The following is an 18,039-nucleotide window of genomic DNA, read 5'->3' on the forward strand; positions in this document are numbered from 1 at the left end:
GCTTTAGCAACAGTCCTTCCAGTAAATATCCAGGGTTGATTTCCTTTAGGATTAACTGGCTTGACCTCCTTGTAGTCCAAGGGACTCTCAAGAGTCTTCTCCAGCACCACGATTCCAAAGCATCAATTCTTTGGCAGCGTTCAGCCCTCTTTATGGTCCAACTCTCACGTCTCTACGTGACTACTGGAAAAACCATAGCTTTGGACCTTTGTTGGTCAAGTGATGTCTGCTTTTTAAAAACACCGTCTAGGTTTGTCATAGTTTTCTAAGGAGCAAGCATCTTCTAATTTCATGGCCTGCAGTCACCATATGCAGTGATTCTGGAGCCCAAGAAAATAAGATTTATCCCTGATTCCACTTTTCCCCCTTCTGTTTGCCACAAAGTGATGTGAACAGATGTCATGATCTTAGTTTTTTTCATCCTGATGTTCATCCAGTAGGTGTCCATGACTCCCAGGATGTCTTGACTGGGAGTACTAAAATTTAATTAAACTCTGGCCTCTTTCTCCTTTGATAATCACACAAGGTTGGACCTAAAATGGATAGGCATATCAATCAGGGAGGTGCATCATGTGTAAGGTTGTCCTTTTTCTGCCTCAATTTTTGGTACTCCAAACTACTCCTTCTTGTCTGTGAAAAAAACTAATCAGTAGTTGACCTCATAGAAGACACAGACATTTTTATTTGAACCAACCTGAGGATTAGTACAATGGAGACAGTCCTTCAGAGAGCTCTGAAGACTGTTTCACCTGTCAGAAGGCAAAACACAGCTATACAGGTTTTTGAAACAAAGGGTTATACATCAAAGTACTGTAATGAGAGTTTATATATAGTCCAACAAGGCAACTAGTGGGTTACTGTGACCCCTTTGAGGACAGAAAAAAGAATATTAACTCCTGAGGCGTTACACTGTCGGTGCCAGGAGGAAACTGGCCAGTAGGCACTCCTGTGTCCTCTAAGAGGATCTAGTTAGTGTGTAACGCAGGTGCACAACGCACACTAGAGGGGGGAGAAATGGCAGAGGGAGACTTTTCTCTTTCGGCTATGCTGCATGGCATGTGGGACCTTAGTTCCCTGACCAGATCATCCTGAGCAGTGGAAGCTCAGAGATCTAACCAATGGATGGCTAGGAAGTCCCCAGGGCAGAGAGACAATTTTATGTTTAAAAACTTTCTTGCTCTGTCTTAAAAATAACTATTTCATCACCCTCTTCAGGGCTTCCCAGGTGGGTAAAGAGTTTGCCTGTCAATACAGGAGATGCAGGATCAATCCCCCTGGAGTAGGAAATGGCAACCATCCCCAGTACTCTTGCCTGGAAAATTCCATGGACGGAGGAGCCTGGTGGGCTACAGTCCATGGGGCCTTAAAGAGTCAGACACGACTTAGTGACTAACCACCACCACCACCACCAACTGGTTATCTAGCTGATTCTCTCAGATGTTTCAGGTATACAATCATACAATGCATTCCATAATGTTAAGTAATAGCTCAGCAGTGATCTTGATTTTAATGGGAAAAAATGTTTAAACCATTCTGTCACTTTAATATGATCATTGTTGGGCAGTCATATTTATTATTCCTTTGTGTGCTGTGTGTGCTTAGTCGCTGTCATGTCCAACTCTTTGGGACCCTATGTTCTGTAGCCCGCCAGGCTCCTCTGTCCATGGGGATTCTCCAGGCAAGAGTACTGGAGTGGGTTGTCATGCCCTCCTCCAGGTGATCTTACCAACCCAGGGATCAAACCCAGGTCTCCCACATTGCAGGTGGATTCTTAACTGTCTGAGTTACCAGAGAAGCTCAAGAATACTAGAGTGGGCAGCCTATCCCTTCTCCAAGGGAACTTCCCCACCCAGGGATCGAACCAGGGTCTCCTGCATTGCAGGCAGAGTCTTTATCAGCTGAGCTACCCAGGAAGCCCATTCCTTTGTAGAAGACAGAACTTTTCTTTTTTTGGAAGTCACAGATTCCACCAGATTGTGGTAGCATTGGTTTTTTAAGAAATTTTGGGTAAGAAAGGAAGAGAAGTTTTAGAAACTTGTGCTTAAAATAATACCTTCATTCCCAGAAATCCCTCAATTCTTTAGACACCACTCTGGTATCTTTTTCATTTGTAATGTGGGCAACCTGGAGTACTTGGGTTTAGCTGGGTGGTGCCCTTTTTCTCAACTTCCTCCACAACACTTCCAGTTTCTAATAAGATTCAAACACTGGATCTTTTACTGCCTCTGAGATCCTCCAATTCTGTACATATTTAAGATCTACTTAGTCGTGCCAGGTCTTAGTTGTGGCACACAGATCTTTGATGCTCACTGTGGCATGCAGGAGCTTTAGTTGTGGCATGCAACTTCTTAGCTGCAGCATGTGGGATCTAGTTCCCTGACCAGGGGTCGAACTGAGGCCCCCTGCATTGGGATTGTGGAGTCTCAGCCACTGGACCACCAGGCAGGTCCCAGGTCAAACCAGTTGTAACAGGCAATATGTGAGAACACCAAATTGGAGGCCCTGGCCTTCAGTCTCCCTCAAAGCCTCTACCTTATCACGTCCTCCTCCTTCCCTTTCCCCACTGGGACCCTCCTCCTCCTGTTCCTCCTGCTCCCTCATCATGGGCCCTCATCTGTATCAGGGCCCCTGACCCTTCTTTCCTCATGCTTGTGAGGCTGGCTGCCCCGTGATCACCACTGAGATAACCATGTATCTCTAGTGATTATCTCTAGTGATTATGTGTGTGCTCAGTTGAGACTAAATCTAACTCTTTTCCAATCCCATGGACAGGCTCCTGTCCATGGGATTTTCCGACCCAGGTACCGAACCGGCGTCTCCTGCACTGGCAGGCAGATTCTTTACCACTGATCCATCTGAGAATCCCATAAATCTGGGTAAATCATATCACTTCTTAATATTATCTAATATTATTACGTAATATCTAACAAATTTGTTAGTGTCTGTCACACAGGAGAGTGCGCTAAAATCAAAGATTTATTCTGATTTGAAGTTCTATTTTGTCACTTAAAACTGAAGGCCTTCATCCTCTGATACTCTCATTATTAACAGACTAAGGGCTACTTGGCTGGAGCCAGGGCTATCCTTCAGTAACGTTTTCCAAAGTTGAGTCCTGCAGAACTCTTATGTCCACAGATCACAGTGTTGGGGTAGGGGGGAGATGGGGGAGAAAGGAATCCCATGATCAAACAAATTCAGAATATTGTAATACATAATGTCTTCCTCTTGAGAGTCATAGATTACGTGTGTGTAGGAGGGAACTGTTTAACTTATTTAAAGTAATCAGCCATGTAATTCTTTTTTCCCAGAATATCTTTGGATGCAGTGTTTCAGAGAAAAAATCATCTATGAACCATTGCTTTTTTTTTTTTTCCTTCTTTTTCTTGGCAGCGCCTCAAAGCTTGTGGGATTCTAGTTCCCCCACCAGGGATTGATTTGGAGCCACGGCAGCGAGAGCGCATGGAATCCTACTGAACCACCAAGAGATTCCCAACCTCTCAATCGTTGCTTTATAGTAATGTCTATTACAGTCTAAAGATGTTTCATTTTATGTCATCCTGAAGAACTGCAGGTCAGCCATTCTCTTACGTGAAACATGAACCCTCTAAAGTCAGGAATTCTTGGGATGGAGTACAACTCTCTCCCTGAGGTATAAACATTCTGTTCTCATGCAACCTGCACCGAATGTGACAAATGGGGTGTTTTCCTGTATTTCTATTTGTATTATGTTACTTTGAACGTTCACTTGAAAACTCTCTATACAGAACTGTTGTTGCCTGTCATGCTTCCTGCTTAGCTTTATTACTTCGTCTTAACTCAAGACTTTAGTCATCTGCCTAGAAAGTCACTCCTGGAAATCTTGTTCACTCTCAGTTGCAAACAGCATCTGTGTTCTGGAACTCCCAAACCTACCCCCCGTCTCTATCTCTTATGTAAGTTCTAGTCTGGGGGGGGAGGTAAATGAGGAGTTTGAGATTAATATATACAGCAAAAAGAACCTAATAGCACAGGGAACTATACTCAATATTTTGTAGTAACTAATAAGGGAAAAGAATCTAAAAAAAAAATAGACACACACATATATATATATCTATGTATAACTGAATCACTTTGCTGTACACCTGAAACTAACACATTGTAAATCAACTACACTCCAACTGAAAACAAAAAACAAACTCTAGTCCCATATAACTTATCACCTTCAGTTTTTTCTTCAACCCAGCTTAACCAAAATTTTCTTAAATCATCTTTTCCTTAAGGGTAACTATGCATAATCACTGTGGAACCTGCTATGACACTTCAGCATTCACATCGACACACCCCAATTCAGAGAACTCATTTTATTGCTATTAGCTTCAAATAAATGAATCAAACCAAACTCAATATCATTTCAGACCTGCAACAGAATTCACTGGATTGAAGCCCCTGCTTATGTTCATACTATGAAGAGAAGAGCTGACATTTAACAGTCACCCCATGCTTTTGAGAACAGTACTGGAGGGCTTTCCCGCTGCCTAATTCAAGTCAGGATTTCAGAGTTAGCTTATTAGCATGCGGTGGGAAAATTATCCCATAAGATGGTGGGAAGAACAAATACCTCTTTTTACCAATAGATAAAAAAAATATTAATAGCTGGTGATGTTTTAAATGAGAGAATCTTCGTGGTTTCTCCTATTCCTAACTCGCATTCCATTCTTGCTCTCTTACCAGATGTGGGGTTCGGCTGTGGCTTCCCAGGCAACACCGATTCTGCTGACCGCTTTGGGTGCCCTCAACTCCAGTCGGCCTCGATCATCGCAAACAGCTGGCTGAGCCTTTTCTTAACATCAGGCTCTCTGCGGACACGGCAGGATTTCGTGTGCACTCGCACGTGTTCGGCCAGTTTCGACTTGTAAATGAAGCCCTTGCCGCAGTCCGCACAGGCGAACGGACGGTCAGGCCGGTGGATGCGCTGGTGCCGGAGCATGTGGCCCCTTTCCCGGAAGTTTTTGTCGCACTCAGGGCAGCGGAAAGGCCTCTCCCCGGTGTGCAGGCCTTGGTGGCTGAGCAGCTGCGCCTTCAAGCGGAAGCGCTTGTCACACTGTGGACACTGGAAGGGCTTCTCGCCTGTGTGCGTCCGGACGTGCTCCACGAGCTTGGACTGCTTGGCGAAGCCCTTGCCGCATTCACAGGAGAAGGGCATCGGGCCTCCGTGCAGCAGCTGGTGCGCCTTCAGGTCGGCCTTCACGCGGTAGCTCTTACCGCAGTCGGGGCATGGGAAGGGCCTCTCACCCGTGTGCAGGCGCCGGTGGCTCCGCAGCTGCCCCTGGAGGCGGAAGCGGCGGCCACAGTCCGCACAGCTGAAGGGCCGCTCGCCGCTGTGCACGCGGAAGTGCTCAGCCAGCTTGGACGGCCGCGTGAAGCCCCGGCCGCACTCGGCGCACTGGAAGGGCCGCTCGCGGCTGTGCGTGCGCTCGTGTGCCTTCAGGATGCCCTTGAGGCGGAAGCTCTTGCCGCATTCGGCACAGCCGAAGGGCCGCTCGCCGCTGTGCACCCGCAGGTGCTCGCGCAGCTTGCACGGATGGGCAAAGCCGCGGCCGCACTCGTCACACGCCAGCGGCCTCTCACCTCCGTGCCGCAGCCCGTGGGCCCGCAGCGCGCTCCTTAGGCGAAAGCCTAGGCCGCACTCCGGGCCTGTGCAGGGCGGCTCATGAGAGGGCGGCTGCCGGTGGAGCCGCAGCCGCCCGCGTTGGCGGAAGGCCCGACCACACTCAGGGCACCGGCAGGGCCGCTCCGCGCGGTGCACGTGAGTGTGGTCGGAGAGCCTGCATCGCTGGGAGGGTCGCCGGCTGCACGCACCATAGGAGGACGGTCTCTCCCCTCCGGGGCCAGGCTTGAGAGCCTCCGGCCCCCCAGCCCAGTGGCCACACTTTTGACCAGCTAGGTTCGAGCTCGGAGGGAGCTCGTCCTGCTCAGAGGCCGCCCCGGCACCTTCTCTCGGGGAGACTGGCCTCTCCATGCCCGGGGGGTCCCGGGAGGCACTCTCGTCGCAACCGGGGTACGGAGGCGGCCCTGGCGGCGTCACGCGGTGGCCACACGTTTCTTCACTTTCGAGGCCCAGTGGGCAGCTCTCCTCAGCCCGGACTGCCAGGGGGTTAAGCAAGCGCGGTTTCCGGCGGAAGCTCCGCCCACATCCCGGGCAGCGGAAGTGAGTCTGGCTCCGAGGCTGCTGTGCCTTGGGTTGTTTGCTGAGTTGCTTCCAGGCCTTCGAGTGGCTCCCCTGGTGCCACTCTAAGAGGTCCTCATTCCAAAAGCTTTCCCCACAGAAGGCACAGAACTGCTGGAGGCCCTCCCCTGAGGCGGTTTTCTGGAAGCCTGGGATACCCAGGGCCCTGGGGCTGGCGATTTTATCTCTTTGGGTGGGTTCCCTGGAGCTGTGGACCGCTGGGAGTAGAGCCCAGGTGTTATGTCTCTGTGGGTTCACGAGGGCGACGGCTTGGTCAGGCCTGAAAGAAACATCTTCACTTTTTTCTGATAAGGGTTCACAGGAACGGTGGCTCTGAAGAGGAGCTACTTGGAAATAGTAATGAGCTTCTTCTGAACTCACAGCTTGTTGGTTTCCTAAAACTGAAAACAAGATTCAGTCAGTGTCCCAGCCTATGTCATGGCTAAGGCTTTTGTGGCCAGAAGCGGTAATCTGAGGTGGCCCAGGAGCCCAACTTGCACTGAACTAAACCAGCAGCTCCTTTCAGTGGCAGTCAGTTTCATGACCAGGAGAATCATGAGCCCTAGTTTAGGACTAAACTGAACACACCTATCTTAGAATACTAAAAAAAGGACACTTAGGTCACAAGCGTAGGGCCTAGTCTCTGGCATCAGACTGGGTTCAAATCCAGTCTTTTCACTGTGCTGCCTTTGTCAAGCTAATCTCCAGCTTCAGTTCCTTTTCCTGTTAGAAACGGAAACAGCAATACATAACTGTTATGAGGACTGTATGAGTTAATGTGTGTAAAGTGCTTAGTGTGGGCTTGGGATGCTGCAGGTACTCTGTAAATGTTCACCATTATTATGACCTGGGGACCACCAGTCTTGTCCCATTTGGATGTGCAGACATTCCTGGTTCAAAAAATAATGACGGTACTGTTCCTGGCAGCATTAAGCCCTGACTAACACTATGGTTGGGATTCCCGAGTGGCTCAGTGGTCAAGAACCCGCTTACCAACACGGGAGATGTAGGTTTGATCCCTGGGTAGGAATCTCCTTCCTGGAGAAGGAAATGACAACCCATTCCATGGTTCTTGCTTGGAAAATCTCATGGACAGAGGTGCGCTACAGTCCTCAGGGTCACAAAAAAGTCAGACACAGCTTAGAGACTAAACACCACCACTATGGTTATGTGTAATCCATGAGCTATCCTAAGACCAGCTGTTTCTCCCTCCTCACCTCTATTCCTATCAATCTTGTAAAAAGGTTTCTTAGAAGAACTGATAACAGATGGTAAAAAGTGAAATAATTTGTGAGTAAAACTCTTTACTCTCCTGAAAGAGGCAGCTAAAAAGTAAACTGTTGACAAGATTTCTTGGAATGATATTCCCATTTGACTTTCTCTTTCCTTACTCGGTTAAAGAATCTGCCTGCAATGCAGAAGACCCCAGTTCAATTCCTTGGTCAGGAAGACCCACTGGCGAAGGGATAGGCTACTCACTCCAGTATTCTTGGGCTTCCCGCATGGCTCAGCTGGTAAAGAATCTGCTTGCAATGCAAGAGACCTGGGTTCAGTCCCTAGGTTGGAAACATCCCCTGCAGAAGGGAAAGGCTACCCACTCCAATATTCTGGCCTGGAGAATTCCATGAACTATATAGTCCATGGGGTCGCAAAGAGTCGGACATGACTAAGTGACTCACTTTTTCCTTGCTTTAATACTGACTGTTAAGAAGCCAAAAATCTTAGACTTTCTTATCATGACAAGAAACAAAGGAGTTGCTGATTCCCCCTGCCTGAAGAATAGCGCATATTTGCTGAACTCTTACTGTGTTGCCAGGTATCATTTTAACAATCTACATATATGCTGCTACTGCTAAGTCACTTTAGTTGTGTCCGACTCTGTGCGACCCCATAGACGGCAGCCCACCAGGCTCCCCTGTCCCTGGGATTCTCCAGGCAAAAACACTGGAGTGGGTTGCCATTTCCTTCTCCAATGCATGAAAGTGAAAAGTGAAAGTGAAGTCGCTCAGTTGGGCCCGACCCTCAGCGACCCCATGGACTGCAGACTTCCAGGCTCCTCCGTCCATGGGATTTTCCAGGCAATAGTACTGGAGTGGGGTGCCATTGCCTTCTCCATCTACATATATAAACTCATTTAATCCGACTCTTTGTGACCCCCATGGACTATACAGTCCATGGAACTCTCCAGGCCAGAATACTGGAGTGGGTAGCCATTCCCTTCTCCAGGGGATCTTCCCAACCCAGGGATCAAACCCTGGTCTCCCACATTGCAGGTGATTCTTTACCATCTGAGCCACCAGGAGAGGATGAATAACTGGCCCAGGTTACCTGGAAAAGGCAGGACCCAGACTCAGGATGCAGAACCCATAATCCTAGCTACTGTGCTTTACTGCCTTTCTCTGGAATATACCAGATGTTAAGCCTCAGTTCAGTCAAACAGGAAGGCAACACCAAAGAAATGGAACTAAGAAACATGAATGTGATGTCTTAAGGACAGAGCCTTAAGAAATCATCTTAAAACTCACCTGAAAATGGCTGTCCCTCAATAAATGGATCAAAATGCAAATCAGCAGCAGAGCAAATTATGTTTCTTGATTCCTGTGATTCTCCCCATTTCTTAAAGAGTTCTCTCCCCTGCTCAATCCAGGATATTAGTTCTGGTTTAGGAAGTCCATTATCTGTACAGAAAAGTCAGACAACGTAGTTTGGTTTCCTTGAGCACTGAATTTAGAAGCACAGTAAGTTGTTTTTAAATTTCCTAAATCTACTCCTGGTAAAATATATGAGAAGAGATGTTTGAAAAATAGAGTATAGGTTTACACAAAGAGAAGCAAAACTGCCCACATTTTGTAACACTGCTTCCTAACTAACTGGGACCTTTAGATGAGTTGTATGTTTAATTTTGTTTTGGTCCTTGTAGAGCTAGCAATGCTGCATTCTGTCATGGGTTTATTAAAACTCACCAGTAGTGTGCTTTGAGAATGCTGGAACAACACCTGAGACAACTGGCAATATCTTGGGAATACAGGGTAAACAAAAATAAGAGCAAGAATGACTGTTCTAGGAAATTTCAATGTACCTAGCTTCAGCTAAAACATTCTCTGAGAAGTACTTTCGGTAACATTACAATCACAACCTAAAACACAGTAGACTTCTGCTAGAATAGAAGGGGCTGCAATGAATGAATAAATGAAAATAGTTACAAAATTCTCTAATATATGACCCTGGTCCCCTGGAAGAAAAGTTTACTCTATTTTCAAGTAAAACTTTCTTTCAATTATATTTAAAAGAACCAAAAGTATGCTTCATGGATTGCTAAAGAGAGATTAACAGAAGGTCCAGATCAGAGAAAGAGGATAAGCTGGGTAATGCCTTAGGGATAAAATGTCAGAGAGTAATCATGTACACGTGGAAACTGATCACACTGTGCCAGATTCCTCACTAGCCCTCTGAAATCTGACTTCAACCCCAAATTAATTCCAAGGCTCCTCTCATGATAAAAGGAATCACTATCTTTTATTCAAATCCAAATACCTATTCTCAATCTTCATCTGGGTTGAACTCTCTGCATCTTTTAAAATAAAACCATCTTCCTAAAAAAAAAATAAGAAAACAAGTCCATGTATAACCATGTCAAAAAGAATAAAATACTACGAATAAATTTAATAAAAAAATAAGATACAATAAAAATCATAAAATGTTGAAAGTAATTCTAAAAAGTCCTAAATAAATGAAACGGTATGAATTGGAAGACTTAGTATTGTTAAGATGACAATATTCTCCAAACCCCATCTGCTTTTTCTTTTTTGGTAGAAACTGACAAACTGATGGTAAAGCAATGGTAATTAAAACAGTGTGGTACTGGCATAAGGCTAGACACAGAGATCGAAGAAGCAGAATTCAGAATCCAGAAATAAACTGCCATTTTTATGGTCAACTAGTTTTCCAAAAGGCTGTCAAGGTAATTCAATGGGGGGAAAGAAGGCTTTCCAAAAAACGGTGTTGGGACAACTGGATATTTATATGCAGAAGAAGTTGGATTCCTACCTCACACCGTGTAAAAAAAATTAACTCAAAATGGATCAAAGAAGGGGAATAAAAAGGATCAAAGACCTAAATATGAGCACTAAAACTATAAAATTCTTAGAAGAAAACATAGGAGTGAATCTTTATGACTTAGGATTTGGCAATGGTTTCTTAGATATGACACCAAAAGCTCAAGAAACAAAAGAAAAAAATAAACTGGACTTCATCAAAACTTAAAACTTCTGTGCTTCAAGGACACAATCAAAAACAGACAACCCAAGAACCAGAGGAAATAGGCGCAAATCACATATGTGATGTGGGTCTAGTATTCAGAAGAAATAGAGAGCTCTCATATCTCAACAGTAAAAAAAAAAAAAAAAAAAAAACACCAAACCTTAAAAATGGGCCAACTATTAATATTTTAATAAACATTTCTCCAAAGAAGATATACAATGAAAAGATGCTCAACATGATTAACCATTTAGGAAATGCAAACCAAACACACAATGATACACCACTTCACATCATTTGATCTTGATGCTTGGACATTTCTTTTTGGGTGGCACAGTAATCATGACTGGATTATTTTTCTTTCTCTATAGATTCAATTAACTGGTAACAATGAAAATAATGTAATATCTTGGATTAATGTTTTAGAAACACTCCATAGAAACTAGAAAGCTTAATTATGGTAATGAGATAGAATGTAAGTATCAGAAATGCTGCAATATAAAAGAAGTGGTCTGGCTGGCAGGTGTTGGCAGGAGAAGCAGAGGGAATATAGGAGAACTAATTACCTTATCTTTATAGACTGAAGGGATCAAGAGATAACAAGTTGATGAAACATGATCTAGAAGGTTATCATTTAAATTATAAAGGTAGCAAATAGAGGCACTAAAAAACTATCAAAATTTGAGGAGATGATAGAAGAAGGATAGTACACAGTAAGGAGTTAAGGCTGTCTAGATGACACCACCCTTATAGCAGAAAGTGAAGAGGAACTAAAAAGCCTCTGGATGAAAGTGAAAGAGGAGAGTGAAAAAGTTGGCTTAAAGCTCAACATTCAGAAAAGGAAGATCATGGCATCTGGTCCCATCACTTCATGGAAAATAGATGGGGAAACAGTGGAAACAGTGTCAGACTTTATTTTGGGGGGCTCCAAAATCACTGCAGATGGTGACTGCAGCCATGAAATTAAAAGACACTGACTCCTTGGAAGAAAAGTTATGACCAACCTAGATAGCATATTGAAAAGCAGAGACATTACTTTGCCAACAAAAGTCCATCTAGTCAAGGCTATGGTTTTTCCAGTGGTCATGTATGGATGTGAGAGTTGGACTGTGAAGAAAGCTGAGCGCCAAAGAATTGATGCTTTTGAACTGTGGTGTTGGAGAAGACTCTTGAGAGTCCCTTGGACTGCAAGGAGATGCAACCAGTCCATTCTAGATGAGATCAGCCCTGGGTGTTCTTTGGAAGGAATGATGCTAAAGCTGAAACTCCAGTACTTTGGCCACCTCATGCGAAGAGTTGACTCACTGGAAAAGACCCTGATGCTGGGAGGGTTTGGGGGCAAGAGGAGAAGGGGACGACAGAGGATGAGATGGCTGGATGGCATCATTGACTCGATGGACATGAGTCAGAGTGAACTCCGGGAGTTGGTGATGGACAGGGAGGTGTGGCGTGCTGCAATTCATGGGGTCGCAAAGAGTCAGACACGACTGATCGACTGATCAACTGAACTGAACTGAAACTAGATAAACTAAGAAATACAGATGTAAGCATGATAGACTAAAGGAAAACAAAGTAAGAACTAATACAGAAATGGTTAAAAGTTATTGCCTTTGAGGAATGAACTGAGTGAGGGCAGGGATGGGATGAGAGTGAAGCAAGAGACTTTTATCACTCATTCTGAAGCTCCTCCAAACAGACTGATTTTTTAAAAAATCATATTTAATAATAAAATTATAAAGACTAAGCAAAAAGACTAAAAGGAACACCATTAGAATAACTACCAGAAACAACTGCAGTTAAACACACTAGTGTGTATTACCTTCTGAAATCACATTGCAAAAAAGATAACATTAGCTTTCCTGAGGCATATGAAATTAAAAGACGCTTACTCCTTGGAAGAAAAGTTATGACCAACCTAGATAGCATATTCAAAAGCAGAGACATTACTTTGCCAACAAAGGTCCGTCTAGTCAAGGCTATGGTTTTTCCTGTGGTCATGTATGGATGTGAGAGTTGGACTGTGAAGAAAGCTGAGCGCTGAAGAATTGATGCTTTTGAACTGTGGTGTTGGAGAAGACTCTTGAGAGTCCCACGGACTGCAAGGAGATCCAACCAGTCCATTCTAAAGGAGATCAGTCCTGGGTGTCCTCTGGAAGGAGTGATGCTAAAGCTGAAACTCCAGTACTTTGGCCACCTCATGCGAAGAGTTGACTCATTGGAAAAGACTCTGATGCTGGGAGGGATTGGGGACAGGAGGAGAAGGGGACGACAGAGGATGACATGGCTGGATGGCATCACCAATTTGATGAACATAAGTCTGAGTGAACTCCGGGAGTTGGTGATGGACAGGGAGGCCTGGCGTGCTGCAATTCATGGGGTCGCAAAGAGTCGGACACGACTGAGCGACTGAACTGAACTGAGGCATATGAACACCACTGTAAAAGCTGACAGGAACATCGTCCTGGAGGAGGAACTGGCAACCCACTCCAGTATTCTTGCCTGGAAAATCCCATGAACAGAGGAGTCTAGCTACAGTCCATGGGGTCGCAGAGTTGGACACAACTGACCACAGCACACACACACACAGAGGAACATCATAGGTTAAAGATACACAGGGTAGTTTATGGATATGCGTAAGGCATGTGTCCATGTGGAAAATCATGGCAACCTCTGAGCACACAGTGATTAAAAGTCCTGACGTATATTTAGTCATCTCTGACCACGTTATATTACACACTGTCATAAGTATTCTCATGCAGCAACATCTACCCTTGAATAAGGGTTAGCAATACTTACAGATATTAATGAAAGTCTCTGGGTAAAAGTGCCTTTCTGAGTTAATTTCTGAGAAACCTGGTGAACTGAGAAACAGGAGTTATTGAGTGACTGAGACCCCTAACAGGAGCCAGTTCCATGCATTAGGCAGAGTTAAAAACTTCTTACCTAGAGAAAGGAGAATCTCATAATTGGCTCTCATTACTTGCTTGTAAAGCTCCTTCTGCCATGCCTCTAGATTCTGCCATTCTTGCTCTGAGAAATAAATGGCCACATCCTCAAAAGTCAGAGGTAACTGAAATTATAGACATGATACATATACAGTCATCAGTTCAGTCACTCAGTCGTGTCCGACTCTTTGCGACCCCATGGACTACAGCACACCAGGCTTATACAGTCATTATTGCTTCAAAACCCCACTGCCTTGTCATCAATTTAAGAATTTCATAGTGTAGTGTTTTTGTCTGTTAGGCAGCTTCTCCCTTGGGAACAGCTCTTCCCCTACTCCCGTCGTGTGGTTCTGTTGGGTGACCACAACCACCCCTTTCACTTGTTTCTCTATGCTTCGCCCAGCTACGAATGCATATGTATAGAATGGAATTCTTTCATTTTTCCTTTAAACAAAAATGGTAACAAATCACTGTGTGACTTCTTTCAATGTCATCTTCCTGAAAAGTGAAAGTGAAGTCGCTCAGCCGTGTCCGACTCTTTGTGACCCCATGGACTGTAGCCTACCAAGCTCCTCTGTCCATGGGATTTTCCAGGCAATAGTACTGGAGTGGATTGTCATTTCCTTTTCAGGGGATCTTCCCGACCCAGGGATCGAACCCGGTCTCCCGCATTGTAGAGAGATGCTTTACCGTCTGAGCCACCAGGGAAGTACTAGGTCAATTTATATAGGCAAAATCAGGTTTTTCTAAATTGCAGTATTCATGGGTACACATACCCCACTGATGATACGTATTTTCCATTTCCTTTATAAATTACCAACAATGCTCTGATATGCTTCTTTATATATGAGTGGTTTTACTTCCGCAGGAAAAGGCTAAAAATGAGAACTACTAAATCAAAGGATAGAAACGCCTTCTATTTACGAGATATCACTCGATTGCCTTCCAAAAAGAATGCAGCACTTAACCCTTGCCAATAGAGACTTTTTTTTAAAGAGCCCCTTTAGAATGCCTTGTAGGGCCCACTTTAAAAATAAAATTTAGTTATTTGTTTGTGGCTGTGCTGGGTCTTGGTTGCTGCGTGGGCTTTTTCTCTAGCTGCGGTGAACAGGAGCTCTTCTCTAGTTGTGGTGCTTGGACCTCTCATCGTGGTGGCTTCTCTCGCTGTGGCGCACAGGCTCTAGGGTGCAGACTTCAGTAGTTGTGGTTCCTGAGATCTACAGTGCAGGCTCAACAGTTGTGGTGCACTGGCTTAGCTGCTCTGTGGCATGTGGGATCTTCCAGAACCAGGGATTGAACCTGTGTCTCCTGCACTGTCAGGTGGATTCTCTACCACTGAGCCACCAGGCAAGTCCAAAGGTGTAAAGGTTCTTCACACCTTTGCCAGCACAGATGTTCTTAAACTTTGCTTCTTTATTTATTGGTGTATGTGACAGGTAAAAAATTTTATTTCATTGTTTTAATTTGCATTCGTGAGACTTTGCAACCTTATTTCATATTTGGGGGGGTTCCCCACATATCTTTGCACATGCTTGCTCTCATCCTTGGCTCAACATTTTACTGGGCTTTTATAATCTGAATGAACTTTCTTACATTAGGGTTAAGAGATGACTTAGAAGACTTTCCCTATTCTAAAATTTATATAAAAGATATTCTGAAATCTTCACAATGTTTTTTATGACTTTATTAGAATGAAATCTTTTTCCATCTGGGACTTATTTTTATATGTATCATAACAAGAAGGGACAGAATTCTTTTTCCAAAGAGATATTCAGCTGTCACAAAACATACTGACTAGTCTGTTTACCACGGATTTGGGATCATTTTTTCATAAACTAGTTTTCCGTTTATACTTGGTTATATTTTTGTTCCACTGGTGATTCTGTGTATTCTTGCTCCAATACTGCACTGTTTAATTCTTACATTTTTATCAAATTATTTGCCATTTAAAGGGATATGGCCATCTACCACCACCTAGATCCTGATCTTTTAATTGGAGGATATTTGCTTTACAGTGTTGTGTTGATTTCTGCTGTACAACATTACAAGTCAGTCATATATATATATATATGTGTGTGTGTGTGTGTGTGTGTGTGTATATATATATATATGTGTATGTATGTACACACTCCCATCCCATTGAGCCTCACTCTCATCACGCCCCTTTTTTAAAAGGAAATTGTCATGACTTTTCTTGTCTATTTTCTCTTCTAAATAAACAGGGAAAATATTTTGTCAAAGTTATACAAATACTATTGGGATTCTGATGGGAATATACTAAATATGTGAATTTTTATTGAACTGGATCTCTAAATTACGAGATCTTCCCATCCAGAAACATATCTTTCATTTACCTAGATTTTTTGTGTTAGTAAAATTTAATGTTTTCTTTGTACAGATCTTATATAAGTCTTGCCAGATTCATTCCTAGGAATTTGAGAGTTCTGGTTGCTACTGTGAGAACTGAACCGAGTAGGAATATACAAAGTGCACACATGCATCCCCTTAACACCATCTAGCTGCCTTAGATTACCCTGTGGTGAGCCCTACCTATTCCCACTTGGTGTGACAACCTTCCCTCTGAGTTCAGATAATGCTCCTTTGCTACAGTAATTCTAAAGCTACACCCCTTCTTATACCCACTTTTACAGGCAAACTTCAGATCAAGGAGTAATTTCGACTTGCAAGTCTTATTATTTAAGAAATATATTTCATCAGGCTAAAGTACTTCCTCTGATGGGTCTGGGCAAAGTAAATAGAAAATCTAGAAAAAATTTATCCTTCGAGGTGCCACAAAGAACATTCATGAAAAGAAGTCAAAATATCGGCATTAACAGGAGTTTGGAAGAAGTTGATTCCAACCATCATGGATAACATTGAGGGATTCACGATTTCAGCAGAGGCAGTAACTGCAGATGTGATGGACGCAGCAAGAGAACTAGAATTCAGAGTGGAGGCCGAAGGTGCGACTGACCTGCTGCAAACTCGTGATAAAAGTTTAACAAATGAGGAGAGGCTTCTTATGGATGAGCAAAGACAGTGGTTTCTCCAGATGGAATCTACTCCTGCAGAAGATGCCATTTAGATTGTTAAAATGACAAGAAAGCATTTAGAATATCATAATTAGCTGATAAAGCAGTGGCAAGGTTCAAGAGGACTGACTCTAATTTTGAAAGTGCTACTTCAGGTGAAATGCTATTAAACAGCATTACATGCTACAGAGAACTCATACCTGGAAGGAAGAGTCAATCCATCCCCCAAACTGCACTGCTATCTTATTTTAAGAAATTGCCAGTCATGCCAACCTTCAGTAACTACCACCCTCATCAGTCAGCAGCCATCAACATGGAGCAAGACCCTCCAACAGCAGTAAGATTACAACTTCCTAGAGGCTCAGATGATGGTGAGGACTTTTAGCCATAGAGTATTTTTAATTAAGGGTTGTACGTTGCTTTTTAAGACATAATGCTGCTGCATACTCAATGACTATAGTGTAAACATAATTTTTATACACCGTGGGAAACCAAAAAAAGAAAAAGACTTCTTTTATTGTGATATTTGCTTTACTGCAGTAGTTCTAAAACCAAACCCAAAATATCCCTGAGGTATGCCTGCATCTGTAATTTTCCCTATAAATGTGTTGCATATCTTTTGCATATTTAGGAATTACAGGTTTTGCTGAGATTATTTATTATATTTTTCGGTCTTTTTTGTTGTTGTTGCTGTTTTGTTTTGCTAAGGTCTTTAGCAATACCTTAAAAGTAATCATCTCATGAGTTCATTTAGTAATCAGCTATAGCCTTATGAAATGCATTTCTTAAGCAGTAAGACTTGAAAGACGAAATTACTCCTCCATCTGAAACTTGCTTGTGGAACTCGGTGTAAAAACGCTCAATACGTAAGCTTATAAAATACAGAAAGACATAAAACCTCAATTTCAACAAAACACTAAATAAAATAATGTATATCCTACTTAGGTCTTTATATTCGACTTCTATTCTTTCCAACGTGTCCTCCTTCCTTCTTAACGCAACACACTTCAACACATTAGGCTTTAATTTTGACCTTGCCAGCTATCATTTCAACCATTCAGAATCTAAACTTTAAAAAATATTTATTCTAAATTCGGTAACTTATAATGTAAAAACCGACTGAACTTTAACACCCAGCGCTGGCCCCACACGAATTTTGATGCCTTCCCTCGTCTGGCCCCATCACTCACGGGCGCCCATGGCCCAGACTCTGCAGTTTCACGCTCGGCTTTGTTCAGGGTTGGCCACGGAGGAGCGGAGGTCACCGGCTCGGTCCAGGGTCCAGTCCCCACACCATGCGCCTAGCGCGACCCTCAGCCCGCCCACCAGTCCGCGTCCGCCGCGCGAGGACCCCAGGACGCTGACCCACCGAGCCGGAACCCGCGGACCCTCCCCGAGCCTGGGTCAGGGCGTCCGCGCGGGGGGAGCCAGTCTTACCGGAGCCGGCTCGGCCATGGGCTCTCGCGGTCCCACCAGGTGCCCGGTGGGACCGGGCTACCGCCAAGCCAAGCTCCCGGCGGCCCCGCGGCACCTCCCCCGCGGCGGCCTCGCGCTCCGCTCCGACCCGCAGGCCCGGCCCGGGCGCGGGGCACGCTGGAAC

General features: G+C 44.2%; 1 protein-coding gene across 3 annotated transcripts; it reads right to left on the bottom strand.

The window, feature by feature from the left end:
* Positions 1-4,325: 4,325 nt before the first annotated feature.
* On the bottom strand, positions 4,326-18,039 carry ZNF786 (zinc finger protein 786). Of its 3 annotated transcripts, XM_025291754.3 has the most exons (7): positions 17,877-18,014; positions 16,382-16,472; positions 13,406-13,532; positions 13,259-13,323; positions 9,169-9,220; positions 8,731-8,883; positions 4,326-6,606 (listed from the first exon to the last, which is right to left on the bottom strand). In XM_025291754.3, the coding sequence occupies exons 3-7, from the start codon at positions 13,437-13,439 to the stop codon at positions 4,772-4,774; spliced, it is 2,139 nt and encodes a 712-aa protein (XP_025147539.2). In that variant the 5' UTR covers positions 13,440-13,532; positions 16,382-16,472; positions 17,877-18,014; the 3' UTR covers positions 4,326-4,771. The 3 variants fall into 3 exon arrangements, with proteins under 3 accessions (XP_025147539.2, XP_025147538.2, XP_006072278.2); XM_025291753.3 differs by lacking the exon at positions 16,382-16,472 and having other exon boundaries at positions 17,877-18,039; XM_006072216.4 differs by lacking the exons at positions 9,169-9,220; positions 13,259-13,323; positions 16,382-16,472 and having other exon boundaries at positions 17,877-18,039.

Source organism: Bubalus bubalis, chromosome 8 (assembly GCF_019923935.1).
Source record: "Bubalus bubalis isolate 160015118507 breed Murrah chromosome 8, NDDB_SH_1, whole genome shotgun sequence".
Taxonomy (NCBI): Eukaryota; Metazoa; Chordata; class Mammalia; order Artiodactyla; family Bovidae; genus Bubalus; species Bubalus bubalis.

Excerpts from the sequence above, each read along its gene's own strand:
- ZNF786 (XM_025291753.3), bottom strand. Across the intron at positions 13,324-13,405 it reads TGAGATTCTCCTTTCTCTAG|TTCACCAGGTTTCTCAGAAA; the intron begins GTAAGAAGTTTT and ends CCTGTTTCTCAG. Across the intron at positions 8,884-9,168 it reads ATTCTCAAAGCACACTACTG|ATAATGGACTTCCTAAACCA; the intron begins GTGAGTTTTAAT and ends TTTTCTGTACAG.